Raw genomic sequence first — 18,549 nt, forward strand, 5'->3', positions numbered from 1 at the left:
CCCCGCCACAGGCCAGGGGCACGGGTGGGGTTTGGAGAGGGGGCCCGGAGGCAGGAGCGAGGAGGGCTGGTGCCCCTCTGCCTGGGCCCATTCCGGTCCCGCAGACTCACCTCCAGAAGTGGTAGAAGAGCAGTGGCACGTTCAGCCCCAGGGTGAGCCACTCCCGAGCACACAGGAACATGACGCAGAAGAGGCTGTGGATGGAGTACTCGGGCAGCACCAGCTGGGGAGAGCGGACAGCATCAGGGGACAGCACGCTGCCCTGGGGACCCCACCCATGAGCCCCTGCCCTCGGGACCCAGGCCTGGGGCACACAGGGAAGAGCAGCCGAAGCCACCCGAGACGGCGGGGGCAGGGACTGCTGGGCACCAGCCAGCAGCTGCACGCAAACTGGCAGTCTGCAGCCTGCACGGTCATTCCCTGGAGAATGCATCCGTGACTGCACGAACACCAGCCACGTCACTTACAGCACGGGACCCGCGGGGCCTCCACGACCACAGGTCTCACATCTGTGAGATGTGGAAAGGAAACAGAAAGAACCTCGTGTCCGCATTAAACACTGGAGGGCTTCCTTCTTGTTCCCCAAACAACACAGACTGACAGCTGTTTACTGCACACTTACACTGTACTGGACAGCGCACGGAATCCTGAGAGGGTTTGCTGTGGATGGCAGCAGTGCGTGCATTACACACAAATGCCGTGGCATTTTCTGAGAGGGACCTGGGCGCCTGTGCACGCTCTGTACCCACAGGGCCCTGACCCGTCCCCGTGGGCTCAGGACATGACTGCACAGCACGTCACACACACACACACGTGCACGTGTGGCGGAAACACCGCATCCGCGTGCGGAGCAGCCCACCATGCACGCCCGGCCCTCCGTGAGCTCCAACTGCCTGCAAGGCGTTCTCCACTCCACCTTCACCCCGCCTTTTCTCCGTCCGTCCCCAGAGAGGCTCCACGCGCGGTCTGCCACACAGAGCGCTGAGTGCTGCCCAGAAGGGTGGGGCCTGTGGCCCTCGAGCCCAGGCCCCAGGGGCGGCTGCTCTGCCCGCCTCCTCCAGTCCCCCTGCACCCCACTTTCTCCTCTGGTGGGTGGTTCCGCCTCAACAAACCGCTGGGCCAGCCTTCCCGGTTGCTGTCTTCTGGCAGCATCAAGGCCCTGGAATTTCAAAAGCTCTGTCAATGAGCCCCCTGGGGAGGTGAGGACAAAGCGCTCTCCCCAATCCCCCACCCCCTGAATCCGCAGTGTAGGAACACGCAACAGCCCACTCCTGTCCTTCCTTCCTGAATTCAGGGCAGGGAGTGGGGATCCTGCTCAGAAAAGAAAGAGCCATTTGATGAGAGCAGGCAGGGCTGGGCACGTTCCAGACCCCACAGGCGAGGGTCAAGGTCTAGTCCACGGGGCCTGCAGAGGGCCCTCACTAGCAGCCCCAGAGCGCTGAGGGGACAGCTGAGGGTGAGGACCCTGCACAAAGTCCGTCACAGCTGGGGACAAAGGGGCCAAGTTCCAGACACAGCAGGAGGGGAGGCAGAAACCGCTATGGGCAGAAGGCCAGTGTCCTGCTGGAGGTGGCGGTGGCGAGGGAGGCACAGGCCACTCCCAACGGACCTCTGTGTCACCACTCACAAGCCTGTGAGGTGCTCACTTGTTTCTTCACATCCTGTGGACAGAAGCGACACGGAGGCAGGAGCTCCTTCTGCTGGTCCCTTTCCCACTGAGGACTGTCTGCTGACCTCACCTGGCCGAGTGAGGCTGAGGAGCCCCCCAGCACCTCAGCGAGGTCCCCACAGATGCCTAGTGCTGGGACCACACCATTCCCACGGCCACTGAGGGCTCGGGAGGACGCCCAACACCCCGTTTGGGCACTGGGCAGCAACTGCACCATCCGCAGCCAAGTGAGTGCGCAGGGCGGGGAGCAGCAGGGACAGCACACTCACGCCTTCCCACACATCCCTCCCTGGATCCCCCCACCCGACTCCCCTAGGCCTCCCCAAACCTGTGCTCCCACGGCGAGCCCTAGAGACCCTGCTCCCAGTGCGCCCCCCAGCCCCAGCCACCCTGTCCCCAAGCAGGGACCCCATTTGTCCCTGGAGGAGCCAGAATGACCACAGGAGGGCAAATAAAACCCCAGGCTCCCAGCGGACAGCCTAGGAGACAGTGAGGACCAAGATGCGATGTCACAGAGGCCCTGAGTCCCGGGTCTGGCCGCCTCCAGGAGCAGGAGAGAAGCAGACAAGGGCACAGGGAGATGCAGGCAGCCACACGGCACCAAGTGTTGCACAAAGTAGGGAAGAACATGGAGGAACCACAGCAGTGCAGCTCTGGGCTTCTCTGCAACTGCTGCTTGTGTCCAGGAAACTGGTGCTGTGTGGAGGGGGCGGCTACGCAGAGCATACGCCCATCACCCACCGCCCAGGGGGACAGGAGCCCAAACACTGGCCCGTGTCTCCTGTGATCACTGGCAGGGGACATGTGGCGGGCAGGCTGTCCACGAACACACTGGAGAGCATCATAAGTCTCAGACTAAACAGTGGCAGCAATGAGGACTCAGCGAGACCTGCTCCCAACCGGTCACCTGGGCAGCACAAGCTGGCAGCCCCAGACCGCAGCCTGCATCCTGCAGCACACACAAGGCTGCAGAGAGGTTCTCAGGGACCCTGCTCTGCGATGCTGGCAGACAGCTTCTCCTCCTCCCCACAGCTGCCATCATCCTCCCCATGCCAATGAGAAGTCCGTCCCAGGAAACTGATTCTTCAGGAGTTTCTGCGAGGGACAGGGAGGGTGCAGGATGGCTTGTCACAGGACAGTTGTGCATCTCATCGAGGTGAGTTCACCGAGGCTGTGGGAATACACGGGCCAAAGCGGGTGTCCTGCCGACCCTCCGCTGTCCTGCAGATCTGCTCTACCCTTAGCCGTTCATTCCAGGAGTCCTAAACTCTTCTCTTTCTCATTCACTGAGACACTCCTTGGGGCAGGGGATCCTCACAGACACACGTCCTATGTGTCGCAGACCAACGAAAAGTCACGTTCAGACTGGAAGAACCAAGCTGGGAGCTGGAGCATGAGCGAGACCAGGACTTCACGCTGCTGAGGAACCAGCAAAGGCTTTTCCCTGGTCCCTGAAGCCCAGCAAGGAGCACATGTGGCGGCAATGGTGACAGGGATAGCCTGGCTCGGTGCTGAGAGCAGCACTGCATGGTCCCAGGACTCCTGACAGCACCCCGGGAGGGAGGCACAGCTCCATCAACCCAGGAGGGTGCAGGGATGGGGACACCAAGATGGCACCCTGGGCCCTGCAGCCACCCACAGCCCAGCCAGGATGGTCACCACCCACCAGCTCCAGCAGCTCATGTGATCAGGGGATGCACAGAGTCATACATGCGTGCTGGGGCGAGGCACACGGGGCTACAGGTCTGTACAGTGCTGGGGACTCACAGACGCGGCCATGGTGATCAGACCCCATGTGGGCCTCACAAATAGATGTCTCCCCAGCTGTTTCCTCAGAGAAAGGAGACCAGAGACGCGTTCTGGTTTAAACAGCCGTCTGCGATGTCCAGAGCTCAGAGCCAGCGCAGTCCAGCGGGGAGGGCAGGGCGCGCTGAGCACACTGGGGCTCCTGGAGGTGAGGTGCTCCGCTGCTGCACTGAGGGCCTCCACGGACCTATCACAAGGGCGCTACGGAGACACGGCCTCTCGATGGACAACCTGAAAGTGTGGCGACCTCGGCTGAAGCTCCAGAGCTGCCGCTGGTTACCAGAGCAACCTCAGGATGCGTTTCTGGGAGCTGAAATGTTCTATTTTAACAACTGATGATCAGAGAGCCGTATTGAAGAAACCAAGCAATAAGGTACACGTGAACATTCTCGCCGAGATGAACATCCCAGAGTGGAAGTAATTCACTCTACAAGGAATATTTTGACCCTGGAAGCAAAAAGATTTCCAATGATTCCCCCGAGTCTAATTATCTCCTGCATCCTGTGCAAAATTCTGGAATTGAAGGAGCCTCTATGCCCTCGAGCTTCCATCAACCCCCACTGCACTACCTGCTCCTGCGGCTCTTCCAGCCTCTGTACTGTGCTCATGCACACACACACATGCACGATGCACACACCAAGTGTGAGACCTACAGGAAGGGACTCTAATGACACCACCTCACCTTTGGGAAGAGGCCAGTCCACAAGGAAATGGGAGAGGCACACAAATACCACGACACGAGCAGCACCAGACCACAGGGTGTGGCCACGGGGTCCCGGGAGTCACCAGCCCCAGAGTTGCTGCCCATGAGAACCCTTCAGTAGATCACAAGAGAACTGCACTGTCAAACCGCTCAGATGTCAAAGATGTGTGACCAGGCCGCATTCGGGGGCTGAGACTGAAAGGTCCTGCTCCTGCTGCAGTGGCCCAAGTTCAATCTGGGTGAAGCAGGGTCACAGCCAGGGACAGATGGGGCTTGGTTCATCGGGCCAGGAGGAGTCCTGAACCCCTAGTGACACCGCAGAGCAGGCCGAGCAGAATGAGTCAGGAGCATCGTGACAAATGGATCAGCAGGAAGGAAACTGCTGGTTCAAGAGGTAAAAAGATTAAAATCTAAGCAGAAGTGAAGACAAGAAACGAAGAAACAGTATTTCACATGTTCAAATACTGCTTTGTCTCAAAGCGAGCTGTAGGTGGCTCACAATGTGTTGCTAATTAAGCATGACATTTGTCTCCATACAGCTATATTTAGTAGTACCTAAGATCACATTTAATGAGCTTGTGTTTTAAAACACTTTCCCCTGGGTTTGTTTCATTTCCTACACTGGAGAAGATGCGGTTTTATAGACACGCGTCTGTACAGGGCCTGGTATGCTGGAACCACACGGCCCTGTGAGGGGCTTGAGAGGGAAGAAAAACAAACACGTAACCATGATGTCAGCTTGGGGGATGATGCTGGAAACCCCAGAGCAGGGCAGAGGGTGGAGTTGGAGGAGGCACAGAAGGCAGGACGCAGGCGGTGAGGGTCCGGAATGAGAACATTCTGGGTGACAAATTGAGGGCCAGAAATCAGCCACATTTGGCACAATCTTTGGCACCCAGTAAGTGGTGAGTAAAGAAAAACATATGAAAGGAAGCAGATGTCAGTAAGGTTGAAAAATATAATGGGTGATCAAATTATACACTGAATGCTTAAATTTTTTAATTTTATATTTATTATAGTAAAAGAGACATTGCTATTCATCTCCCTCACTTCAAATCTATCCTTCTTGCCACTTTCTGAAGCAGTTCTAAAAGTCTTCTTTCATGAGTATCTTTGCCAGATGTGATCAAAAATGCAGTGGGGCTGGGGATTTAGCTCAGTGGCACCATGCCTGCCTCATAAGCGCAAGGTCCTGAGTTCAATCCTCGGTACCAAAAAAAAAAATACGGTGAAGGCTGCTGCTGAGTGGCATCCAAGTAAAGGCAGGCTGCTAGACACATTACAGTGCGTCCTCAGCCACTTCATTCACTGGGCCTGGCACTGCCGCGACTTCTGGCTCTGTCCCAAAGACAAAGTGACCATGAGGTGCTGCTGTTTTGAGTCACTTCAGGACTCTGAGGCAGCTACAGCAGTGTGACTGTCTTAATCACTTTCTCTCGCTAGGACAAAATTTCTGACAACTCAACTTAAAGGAGGACGGTTTCCTTTGGCTCATATTTTCAATCCAAGTTTGGCTGCTCCAAGGCAGAAACAGCAGGTGGAAGGGTCTGTTGGAGGAAAGCTGCTCGCACCCTGGCAGCCAGGAAGCAGAGAGAGCAGGGGGAGCTGGGAGGGAGACACACCCTTCCGGCCATGCCCAGTGACCTCATCTTTGGACAGGCCCCACCTCCTGACCACAAGTCAGCTTCCAAAAGCGCTGCCTACGGACGCGTGAGGCTGTGGAGGGCATCTTGATATAAACTGTAACATTCCCTAATCAACAGAGCGAGTTCCCAGGGTGGGGCCCTGGCCTGGACCCCTGCATTCTACAAGGTGCTGCCCAGCTGAGGGACATTAGTGCACAGAACAAGGTCCTGACTGACGTAGGCCGGCCCAGGGGCCTGAGTCCGTCTGGTCACAGTGACGCCGCTGTGTGGTACAACCTCTTTGGAAAGTGATCTGGCAATTCTTAGCCACGAACAATGTCAAATATTGCAGCCATGCACTCTCTGAGGACAGCATCACACAAAGTTGTTTATGCAGGGGGCAAACAAGAAACAAAACTGAAAAGACGTAATCCCCGTAAATGCGGAGCATGTTGTGTGTGCTCTGGGATAGTACATAGTGTGTGTGATCGTTTTTAAGGGATCTGCAGCATTTGACCTGTGGGTGTCATGCTGCCATGGCACACGGAGAATAATAGCCATGTGTCCTCTCCTCAGGAGACTCAGTCCAAGACCTCCAGTGGGAGCCAGAGCACGGGTGGCTCCGAACCCTGTAATTCGGCACCCCTTTCCCCTTAACCAAGCACCTGCACACTGGCCGTGACTTTACAGTGTAAGGTGTGCCAGCGAAACGAGCAGGGATTCATTTTCCTTTCATCACAATCCACAGACAGTGACGTGAGGCCCAGGGAGGCCTCAGGGTGGGCCCACCTACGGACACATGGCTGCGCATGTCCAACCTCGGGCACGGGGCAGGGACCTTCCATCCAGCATGCACTGTCCCCAGCCGCCAGCGCTCCTGACGGGAGGAGAGAGGAGTGGAAGGGGCATGGCCAGCCTGGCACGGGGCCCAGGGCAACAGCAGACAGCGGACAGCTGGTACTGCAGGCGGGGGTGGCACTAAGCACACACCACAAACCTGAAGGTGTGGCGATCCGAGAGGGCACAGGGCTGAAAGACGCCCCTCACCCAGGGGCCAGGCCACAGCCCATCTGTACTCCTGGGTGGGCTAACGATGTGTGCCGGGGCACGGTGCCGGGTGACGTCTGTCCCCATCACACTCCTGTGTGCAAAGCGTCACTGCACACCGTGCTGTGGGCAGAGTGCTGACAGCGAACAGGACACCCAGCACAGTCCTCACTGCTCCCCAGATGTGGAGAACAAGCAAGCACCCCATCCAACACTGCAACACACGTGAGCGCCGTCCTTTCAGACCTGGGACAGTGTGCTTGAAGTACTCTAGCAACATCTACACGGCGCAGCTGGCACTACCCTGGTCAGAAACCCCAGGAGCACCACGATGGCGCACAGTGAAGTCTAGCTCACATCCATGTCGTGGTACATGTGGGAGGCTGAAGCAGGAGGTTCACAAGTTTGGCCCAGTCCAGGCAAGTTAGCAACTTATCCAGACCCTGTCTCAAACCAGAAAGGGCTGGATGTCTCTCAGTGTGCAAAGTCCCTGCACTCTGCCCCCAGAGCTGTTAAAAAGGGGGGCCCAGCTCGCAGGGGGCGCTCAGACCTCTCAGAGCAGGGCGCACTGAGTGTGGTTTCCTCAGTGCACCCCGTTGACCTTGCGGGGAGCGTGGACTCCCAACAGCCAGAGCAGTTCTGTCATTTGGTTCCCGCAGGACCTGGCCACACACGCACAACTTCATGCTGATGTCCTGGGCAGCGACAGCAGAGATGCCACAGCATACGGTCACAGCGGCAGAGCTGTCCCTGCCACGCCTCCCCAGCCCAGCCTGTTCTGGGATGTGGACCATGGTCCAGAATCCCATTGCCTCTCTGAACATGGAGAGACACCGCAGGGACTGGCAGCTGCTTCCCTCTCTGCGACAACTGTTTTGCGCACGCACCAGGCCGGTGCGATTTCTTGTTCATCGCTGAGTCTCAGCTGAAGGAAACAGCTCCACGTGTGGGTGACTGTCCACAGAACCAGGCAGATGCTGGGCTGAAGGGAGAGCAGCGCCCAAACTGACCACCATGGCCCCGGGAAAGCAGGACAGCATGGTGAGGCGGCCCTCCACAGGGAGGACACCACGGGCAGAGCACGAGCCAGGTGCCTTCAGGGCCCCACACACATGGCCTAGCAACCCGCTGAGGAACAGGCGGTGTGTTGCCTAGGGTGAGAGGGCGGGAGCCCTTGGTGGCTTGTGGCCCATTTTGTGGCCTAGAAACACTCCCTGTAAATGGCTCCTGCTGCTTCGGCAATGCGAAAAGGACAAAGGAGAGGGTAAGCATCTGGTGTTGGGAAGCAGAGTCTGTCTGGAGCTAGCAGCCCATGGATCCCTGGTGCAGGCAAGCCCTCTCAATCCACACAGAAAAATCACTGCCTTTACTCTCAGCCCATTTAGTTTTGGCTCTGGAATTCCTGCCCTGGGCACAGAGAGCATGAGAACACCTCCCACCTGGCTTAGCCCCCAACTCAGCTGTTTGAGTGGCCCTCTGCAGCCAGCTCTGTGTGAGCTTCCCCGGGGGGTGGTCAACCCCAAGCCCCATCTGGGACAGCAGGCCCGGGACTGTGTGCTCCAGCTCCCTGGTGTACAGCTGAGGCGGCATGTGGGGGCTCTGACCACAGCTGGGCAACGGTGCCCACAGGCAGGGATGACACCCACCACCCTGCCCGCCACCGGTGCTGTGGTCTCCTCTGTGCGGCTCATCTCACCTGGCAAGGGCTCCTCTGCCCCGCAGGATATGAAGAAGGCACCTGAGTGGTTGGCACCTCCTGTTCACTAACGTGCACCAGACCGCATGGGCACAGGAGCTGTGTGCTCACATCTGCGCAGGACCACATGAGGGTCTGTGTGATGGGGCTGGGAACATGCACAGAAGCAGGCCACCTTTCAGCTGGCGAAACGTGTCCTCATAGCCAGCTCCCACACATGCTCACATGCACGCACCTGCTGGACTGTGCACGGGTATGTACGAATCCTGCCCAGTCAACATGCGCCTCCCCTGTACCCACCAGCCCCCTCAAGGCTGCATGGGGCCCATGCACCCCACACTGGCTGCTTCCTGGGTGCCCTTCACCTCCCTTCTGGAGTTGAGGCCCTGGCATCCATCCGAGCACACTGGGCTCCAAGGTGTGGGCATCAAGGGGGCAGCCTTTTCCTCTCTCCCTGTCCTGCTGCTTGGAAGAGGTCACAGTGTGACTTCTACAGGGACCGTGGGGTCGTGGAAATGCCCTGATGGCGTTGGAGCCCCAGGACAGGGTCTCCTCTTACCTGGCTCCACCCCCTCTGGCAGATACCAGGTATCTTCCGTCTACTGCTTCTCCACCTGCACCCATGGGTGCTTTCAGGATAACAGCTGGGGTGGTCCTCCCAGGCCTGCTTGAGCAAAGCTTTCTAGATGTGACTCTTCTACAGGTGTGTGCAGTCCTCACTAAGCAAGACTAGGAACCACTGTTCTGCTGATGGCAAACACCAAGGCTGCAGCCTCCCACACCTGTGGCTTCCCAACACTGCGAAGGCACCAGGGGTGGAATGTCCACGCTGAGCCTGGGTCTTCGCAGGCCTCCCTCCACTCCACACCCAAGTAGACAGCCAGGAACCCAGAGTAACTCAAGGAATAGTTATCACAAGCAGCGGAGGACCAACAAGGACAGGGCCAGCACTGCTCAGATGTGAGAGGAGAGCCAACACTTTTGTGTGGGGTCTGCTGCCCTAGCGTCCCATGCTGGCCCCTCTGCCTGCAGTGCAGCAGCCCCCAGGACCCCTGTCATGCAGCGAGAGAAGTGTTCAGTCTTTCCTGCTCACTGACAAGGAGTTTGCCGCAGGAAGAGTCTGGAAATAAGTTACATGTGACACGCAGTGTCTGGACCATTTTGAGTTTTGTTCCAGGAGTTTTTACTCTCCCAAGAGCATTCCCTTCGGGCTGAAGGATCCTACAAGATCTGGAATGGAACTAGGAAGGTGCCTCCAGGATCCTATATGGCCCTGCCAGTGGTGTGCGGAGCACCAAGAGCTGGTCCTGTCCCCATCACGGGGACAGAGGTGTGGACTCTGGCCACACAGACCTGCCTTCATAGCCAGGGCATGCACACAGCCTCAGCCCTGATTAGGCTTGATTTCCAGTCTGTTCCAAGGCTGCTCTGGAGATCGGAAGAGCCCATGCTTTTAGACACACAGCAGTCACTTGGTAAATGTGAACACCTCACCCCCACGAGGGAATTCTGACCTGGAACTGCATCTAGTGGTCTCTCAGACACCCCACAAACCCGCTCTGCACCCCTCCCCGCCACATGACTCCCCTGATGAAAATGCTCCTTTCCTCCAGAGCCCAGAAAAAGGCGATTAACAGCTGAAAAGACCCAAGCTCAAGTCCCCGGTGCCGGGAGCACCCACAGTCACGAACATGCCGTCTTCACATCCTGCCCAACAGTCAACAGCAGCCGACGTGTGCATGGAAGCACCCTGGTCTGTCTCGAGGCTCTGGCACATAATGCACTTGACAGCTTCCTCTTCAGCTCCAGACAGTGGGGCAGGGCCTGCAGCTGTCTACCTGCAAGTCTGTAGAACCAGCAAGTCTGGACTCTGGCACAGAATAACACCGCTTAGAATGGAAGATCCTCCTTACATGAGCAGGCTACAGAGTCTGGGGGCTGAGGGCCCCAACGCCCACTAAAGGCTTCACCCCAGCATGGGACCTGTAGGAGGTAAGGTCTGGTGGGGGGTCGCTGGGGTGACTCCAGGGGCTGTGGGACCCAGCCTCTTCCTCCTCACTCATCTCCTGGCTCACAAGGTGAGTGAATGCTCCCCATGAGCTCCTGCTGTACCTGCTGTCACTTGACCTTAAGCCAATGGCCTAAGGTGGTTTGTTACCGTGATGGAAGGCTAGCTAATACAACTCTTGCCACAGTAGAGCTGTGTCTTATAATAAATCACTCCAAATCCATGCCTTAAAGTAACATCGGTTTATGCCTCCTCACACATCTACAGGGCCTGGGGAGTCCCCGCTGGGCTCTCATCGGGCTCCATGGTTTTAGGGCCTCGTACGCACAGCAGTGGCAGGAGCTGCACTCTGGGTCAGGTAGAACGCAGGGTCACATGGTGAAGATTGTGGACGTGGCAGGGCCAGCATCAGGCTGGATGACCTGTGAGATCTCAGGCCTGGGCTTGGAAGGAATCCAGCCCTGGTTGAAATCCATGGTCAGCTTCTTGAAATTCCTGATGATATTTTCGTGGGGCCCTACATGGTCACCTTCCTCGGATATGGGAGGGAAGAGTAACACGATCTTCCTGTGAGCCAGGCCTACTTCTAGCATTCCAGCTCAGCCCTGATCTGGATCCCCAGGGCAGGATTCCTGCCTAGACCTGGCTGCTGCCCACAGGGCTGTGGCTGGGCAGAAGGAGGCATGTGCATCAGCCAGACCCCCATGGTCTTCCCGGAGTTCACCCTGGAGCCCCACTGCCTCTCCCTGCTCCTCAGGGAGCTCAGACCCTGCCACCCAGCCCACCCCACCATAGCAAGGGGCCTGAGGACCTCTTCTGTCCACCAGTGCTGGAAACCAACTGGGACCGGGACACACTTGGGGAGTCGTGACCTGGACTGGGGAGTCCACCACTGTCCTTAGGGATGTCGCAGGCCCGACACTCACTCCACCCGACAGGCTCAGTCCAACTCAGCTGGCTCAGCCTTCACTTGTGCCCAGGGTCTAAGGCATGAACACTTCCTGTCCCCCAGAAGACAAAGCTCAGGCTGACAGCCACCATCTGAGAAGCAGGTTTCTCTATTCTCATGAAGTCTCTGGGCCCACATGCAAACCTCGTCCTCCAGCCACCCTGGAACCTGGGTTAGGACTGGGCTTAGGGTAGAGTCAGGGCCATCACACCCTCGAGCGTCCGTCTGCCCAACTTGGGGCTGTGTTGGCCTCCAGCCTGTGACAACCTGGTGGGGACAGCTGCACAAGAAGTCAGGGGCCCTAGACACAGAAGCTGAGTCATGAGCACACATCCACACCAGCACCCTGCCATGCAGACAGTCTCAGAAGACACCGTCTCTGAGAACTAGAGGATGATCCACTCCGAGACCCTTTCCCTTCTCCCAAGAGCGACCATCACCGCCAGAGCTGGGAGACCAGTTCTGAGACATTTCCTGAAAGGTGGTGATGCTAACCAGACCCGTGAATCCACATGCTCACAGCTTGAGGACCAGAACCCCATGAGAGAGGGGCGGAGGCCTGGTGTGTGGGCCAAAGGCTGTCACGTCAGGGAGGAGAGGGTGCCAAGGGGGGGTGCCACAGCCCAGGGCACCTCAGCCTGGCTCAGAGCCAGGGCAGAGTGGGGTGTGGGGAAGCCTCAGGCAGGAGCAAAGGTTGGGATGTGATGGGGACATTTAGTATCGCCAGCTACAGGGTCGCACACTTATAATCCCAGACTCAGGAGGCCGAGGCAGGAGATTTGCAAGTTCAGTGCCAGCCTGGGTGACTTAATGAGACCCTGTCTTCAAAGAAAAACTGAAAAGGGCTGGGCTGTAGCTCCGGTAGGGCACTCCCAGTTCTGCCCCTGGAACATGGGGCAATGGTAGCAGCTGGCAAGGGGGATGAGGTTGCACACCTTAGCTGAACCCTTTTGCTCTCTGCAGGACAGGCACCCAGAGCTAGAGGGGACTGGGAAGATGAAATTCAGACTGTGGGAGGGCAGGGAGGAACAGGAGAACCTGGGCTGGAGGTGTCTCATGTCAGAAATGATTATGACTCTGAGCTAAACCTGATTTAAAATCCAGACTTATTAAAGAGTCAACGTAGTAAAAATGTAAATCCTGGTGGCCTCCCAGGCACCATTAGAATAAAGTGAGAAGCTCCCTACCACCCCAGGGTCCCAACCAGAGGGCTCAGACTGAAGAAGTGGGGGCCCTTCAAGTGCACAGCAAATATTTATGAGCTCCTCAGCGCCCTCTATAGGCCACCTCGCTGCAGTCTGTGTCCCTAGCTCTGCGGGTGCAGCACAAAGTCACTGACGTAACAGTAGTAAGCCCAGTGGAGGGGACAGGCCACACGCCAGGACCTGAGCGTCCACCCCAGCATGGCACAGAGCTCCCCAAGCAAGCTGGAGGATGCTAATTGCAGCACGGGCCTGACAGTGCCGACAACCCAGATGGCACGCAGCTGCGTTGACACAGGATGTGGACTCAGGCGCCCAGGACCGGCTGATGCAGGAGGGTGCCCAGCCCAGTGCTCAGGGCCATACTGGCTTCCAGCCAGGGAGAGCCCTGGACAGAGCACAGCTGTGACATGGGGCTTGTGCTGCCTCAAGTCAGTCGGGGCGCTGGGCACCCCGATCCAGAGAGCGCTGAGGCTGTGAGGGGCTGGCCATGTGGCCATGGCACTCACACCCTGACGTACATCCATCTAGAGCAGTGTCAGTGACAGAACAGGCAGGGGCTGGGCAGGGAGCAGCCTGCGCAGAGAAAACATCAAGCACAGGAACAGGTGCCAAGCACGGCGTTCCTGGGAGGAGACACTGCTGCCCGCTGCTTATGGAGGAGACTCACATCTGTTTGCAAACCCCAGCGCTGAGCTGATTCAATTTCCCACCCTCGGCTCTCACCTTGGGGAGCTGGGCAGTGTGACGACAGGGACACTGGGCCAGGCACAGGCAGCCTGGGCCTTTGTGCTGCCAGCTAGAGCCCCGGAGGAGCAGGGGCTGGGGTGAACAGGGCTGAACACATAGACACTGGGTGCATCCCTGGGCAGGAGCTCATAGGGCGAGGTGGAGGCCGAGCCGAGCCTGGACTTCATCCTGGTCATGTGAGCCACGCAGTGGTCAGGCATAAGGAAGCCCAGGGCTGCAGCTGGGAGCCGAAGAGCTACAAACACTCAAGGTGTGCATCATTCTCTGAGTCCTCTGCAGCTCAGACCCATTTTCACACGTGCGTCTCGTCAGGACTCAGGTCCCTGCTATGCCCGGCAAGACGTGGAGTCCAGCACATTGCACTTCTCAGAACACAGCAGAGGACGGACTGGCACCTTGATTAAGCTCTCTCTCCCAGTGAAAGGGAGCATTGCTGAAACGCAGCAGAGGGCCAGGATGCGATAAGTACACACACCGATTCCCACCATGAGTTTATGTATGGCAAATATACACTAACAAAAACAGAGACGTAGAAAGAAAGTCAGCAAAGAACTCAAAACCTGGTGATGGTGTCCCCTGCTGTTGGTACTGGGTTAACCCTTGGTTTCTCTACTCAAACGCTGTTGGTAGCAGGTGACTTCTGTGTGGCCTGGAGGTCAGGGACGACCTCAGGATAGAAGCCGTAGGTGCTGCTTATTTTCCCCAAGTCCTTGTATACCCAGGGTTGTGGCCACGCCTTCCTGACTGCAGAATGGTGCAGCATGAGCTAAACAACAGCCTGTGCCATGGATACACAGAGCTCTCACGTGTCCACCTGGCCCGACACCCCACAGGCCTGCACTACAGAGCTGACTGCCCGGTGGGACACTCCATGGGCACCCAGCATTGGAAGTCAGGAGTGCACATCCTGAGCTCAGCGCCAGCCATGAACCCTGGCAGCAGCCATCACTGTCAACGTCAGCATCCTCCCGACTCTGGAGCCTGTTTATCAGCTCCTGGAGCAAGGCCAGGCCTGCAGCAGACGCCCAGCCTGGGCCCGGCCCTGAGTCCAGCTCCCCACACCCCACTGACCTTGCGCAGAAGGAAGCAGATGCGTTCGATGTTCCTCAGCCGCTCCCTCTGTGGAGGAAAGAGCAGAGTTGAGGGGAGCCCAGTTTAGCAGGAGAGGAACAGAACCCAAGCCCGAGAAGCAAGACAAGTAACATCCACGGAACCGAAAGACAGGCTCACCCTCCTCAAAACACATGCACACGCGAAGGCAAGCAGGCACATGCATGTGCAGACATGAAGAGCACACTAGGAGACGCACCGCTCCTTCTCCAGCAAGCCAGCACCCTGAGGAACTGCGCCTCCCTGCCTTAGCACTAGGTAAGCTGGCAAGACAAAGGGAGTGGAGAAGAGAGGACCCCCCTTCTGCCCAGCCCTTCGGGAGAGGGACCGGGGCTATTTGGAACTTCAGTGCACCCTAAATCTAAATGGGAACCAGGATGAGGGATGAGGTAACCGCCTGCCACGCATGAAGTCCCAGGGTCAATCCCAAGCACAGAAAAAAAAGGAAAGAGGATCCAACAAGGCTCACTGGGAAATGCAAACTGCAGGTCAGAAGCATTTGTGATCAGCCTCTCCCAGGGCCAAGGACTCTCTCCAACCCCAGAGCCCTGTGGAGGCCAATGTGGCCCAGAGTGTCTCACTGCCACCGGGAGCAACACCTAAGAGCTGGGGACTGCACTCTCCTGTTTAGGGTTCTGATGTTCCCAGGAGCACCCAGGCTTTCTTCTGTCCCCAGACATTTGGCTGCAGAAGGCCCAGGCCCTCTAAGGAGCCAACAAGCCTGAAGGGCAAGGGCGATGGGGCCTTTAAAACACGGCTGGGGCAGAGCCAGGCAGTGGAGCCCTGGCTCAGCACGCACAAGGCCCTGGGCCCCATCCCCAGCACGGCAAAGGAGGGAAAAATGAGAGTGACATCCCGCCACTCTGCTATACAACTTGGTCCTCCAGGGCTTCTGCGTTCCATGAGCAGAATTCCTGCACTCCCAGTGGCTGCAGCTCTGTGCTCACACCGGCCTTTCACAGCAGCCCCAGATCTCCTGGTCCTGTACTCTAGGGACCAGCCATGGCGACATAGGGACGGAAACAACAAGGTTTCACCACTCCTGGGCACCCTCACCAGCAGTCACTCTGGATCAAACCAGAAAGTACCGGGTAGGCTGCCTCTGCTGTGAGCCCAGGAGATAGGGGAAGGGGCCCCTGGCTCCCTGCATCCTGAAATGGAGGCACTCTCTCTGAGCCAGGGCTGCTCTGCCACTTGGCAGGGGTCACACGCCAGGAGTTCAGGTCTGGTGCCAAGCCCGAAAAATGGGACCAAGTCCTTTCACACTACAAATATCAATTCAGGCTGGCAGAGGGCAGCCACGCAGATTTTAGTGCTTACAGCCTTGGTACAATACACTGAGATTTGGAGTGGACCTTCAGAGTACTTTCAACTCGCTCTACACAGTTGACAGGGAAGGATTTGGCTCTGTTTAGTAAAATCAAAGACTAGACTCAAAGAGGGCCTCAGATGTTGTAAAATCTAGTCTCTGAAGAGTGGTCCTGTGTAGGTGGTCAGAACACAGGTATGGGAGACAGGCAGCAGAGGATCGAGTCCCTCTCTTGGTTTGGTGCCGCTGGGCAAGAGGCACCATTCTGTGAGCTGCAGGTTGGGTAATAGCCTGTCGGGTAGGGCTGAAGTAAGGATCACAGGTGATGAATTCAAAGTTCCTAGCATACAGCACAAATTAAAGCAAAGTCACAGCTCTGTGCTAACTCTACTTTTCAGGGAGGGACATGGAAACCTGGTCCCACCACATGGCCTCTGGAGCCCCCTCAAGAGCACTTCCTTCTCCAGGGGCTACAGCTTTGGAGAAGCCTTACTGGCCCTGTCCTAACGAGTGCTGCTGTCAGGGTAGGACGGCATCGTGCTGGCAGGGCCCTCGTTCTCTGTACACCCACAGGGCTCCTTAGATAGTCAGGAACCACGAGCAGAGGACCACACTCAACACAGCCCAAGGAATGCGGCCGTGAGCCCAGGTGGACGCCCTGTGTGAGCTCCTTGCTTCAGGAAGCCCTGCCTAAGGCTTTCTCTGAGGGCTGGTGCTGGCCTGGAACATGGGCTACACTGACCACAGAAGCAAACAGCCAACGCCCACTGTCCCCTCATAAGAAATGATGTCCCCATCCCCATCTCCCTCCACGAGTTAGGGACAAAGCCAGGACAGTGGGAGGGCGGCATGCAGGACCAGCCAGTCAGGAAGACAGAACCTCAACCATGTCCACCACACCACGTCAGCTTCCATAAGGGAGGCGAGCTGGCCTCAGGCCGCAGAGCTGCCTGACAGGAACACACGCTGGGGACAGGGGACCAGGAGCTCTGTGCACTCCCCACCCTCCACAGAAACCTGGCACCAGGTACGGGGCACACATCACCTGAAAGTGTGCAGGCCACATGGGGCCTCTTTTCATCAGTGACAAGAACCAAAAGACATTGGCATCGGGTCTTGGGAACTGTGCAGCAGACCCTCCCCTCAGGTTATGGGGACCTTGACCTGTAAGAGGTCTCAGACCCCAGCAGCCTCCAGGGCAGGATGCTTCTCAGCAATCTGAGCCAGGTGAGGGGCAATTTTGCCCTTCCCTCATACCTACTGTCCTTCACAAGCCCGGGTGACACCGCCTTCCTGTCCCCAGCACTCCTACTTACTGCGTGAACAGGGTTGCACTGGTCTATGGGGCTCTTAAAGTCCGTCCTGAGCTCATCAAAGGCAATGATCTGCAACAGAAACACAGAATCAGGATGGTGGTCCCACGCAAGTCCACACCCCGGGTCACGGCTTCAAAGAGGCACAGCAGGGAGGGAGCACAGTGGTGGCATGGCCTGGTCAGGAGCCAACGCTGGAGATGGGCGCGTGGGTTGGTGACCACCTTCCTTCTGCTGTGTAGGCTTACAGTCTCCCTGTAACTTTCTTTAATTCATCTGTTCTTTCCAACAATGTGGAGGAGTCTGTGGTAAAGGTTGGGATTTCAAGGCACAAAAACGTAAAACATCAAATCAGCACTTTCAGCCTCTCCTAGAAGGCAGGAAGGCGTGTTTATTTTTTATGCTTATGTGTTTTGGCACAGAAGCTAATTAGAAGTAGAACAGAGGAGACAGGAAAGACAGGAGAAAGGGCGAAAGGGCGAATAAGGAAGCAGAGCTGATCAGAAGATGAGCGGCCAAAGCTCTGGATGAGCACCAGGGCGGCTGGTCAGCTCCTCGAAGCTTAGTCCCCAGGACTCTGCATCCTTACAGGCACAGCCTCCACACTGCCCAGGGGCCAGCGGTTTCCCCACATGCCCGAGGGGAGAATGGTGGCCTTCTGCAGCCACAGAATGGGCATCACCACCCACAGAGGAGCTGAGCAGAAGGCACTCCAGCCCTTTCATGGTTTCCATGTTTTAAGAAAATGGGACAAATCCAAAGAAGAAGAGTTTTGTGACAGGCGAAAATGATACTATTGCAGATTTCAAAATCTGTAAGCTCCTCCTGGAACACAGTCCAGTTCCTTCTTTCATCTGCACTGCCTCAGCATGCAGGGGTGAAACTAAGATCCCAGGCCCCACAAAGACCCAAGTCACCTACTATTGTGCCTCCCACAGGAAGAACCTGCTGACCCCTGCCTAGTCTTATTTTGATCTCTAGAGCTGCACTGGCCAAGACAACAGCCACTGGCCAGATGTGGCTACTTATTCTTAAATTTTATTCAATTTCAGTTCATAGTCATATTTTAATTGCTAAAATACCTACGTCTGTCTGCTAGCTGTCAAGTAGCCCAGGTATAAACCATTTTTGCCACTGCAGATAGCTCTACAAACCAGCCCCATCCCTGTGCCCCAAGGAGCCACTGAGACCCCAGCTCCTCTTTCTTTCCCACAATAAGTGTCCCCGGCTATTATTCACACAAAGGAGAGCTAAATGCCTCCCCAACCCAACTGTCCTCGCCGACACGCCAGGTGGAACACCTACCCTGCAGTGTGAGTCAGCACCAGCACCAGACCCAAGGCAAGGTTTGTGGCACAGAGG

At 57.0% G+C, this 18,549-nt stretch overlaps 1 protein-coding gene across 2 annotated transcripts in view; it reads right to left on the reverse strand.

The window, feature by feature from the left end:
- Positions 1–18,549, reverse strand: part of Cnih3 (cornichon family AMPA receptor auxiliary protein 3) — a 96,904-nt gene that overhangs the window by 12,714 nt on the left and 65,641 nt on the right. For both annotated transcript variants that reach the window (XM_010642438.2, XM_010642441.3), the window contains 3 exons: positions 17,191–17,259; positions 14,527–14,574; positions 111–223 (listed from right to left, as the gene is read on the reverse strand). In XM_010642438.2, the coding sequence (XP_010640740.2) occupies positions 111–223; positions 14,527–14,574; positions 17,191–17,259 (230 nt within the window). The remainder of the gene's footprint in view (positions 1–110; positions 224–14,526; positions 14,575–17,190; positions 17,260–18,549) is intronic.

This window comes from Fukomys damarensis, unplaced genomic scaffold (assembly GCF_012274545.1).
Source record: "Fukomys damarensis isolate Sample0158 unplaced genomic scaffold, DMR_v1.0_HiC HiC_scaffold_11, whole genome shotgun sequence".
Classification (NCBI taxonomy): domain Eukaryota; kingdom Metazoa; phylum Chordata; class Mammalia; order Rodentia; family Bathyergidae; genus Fukomys; species Fukomys damarensis.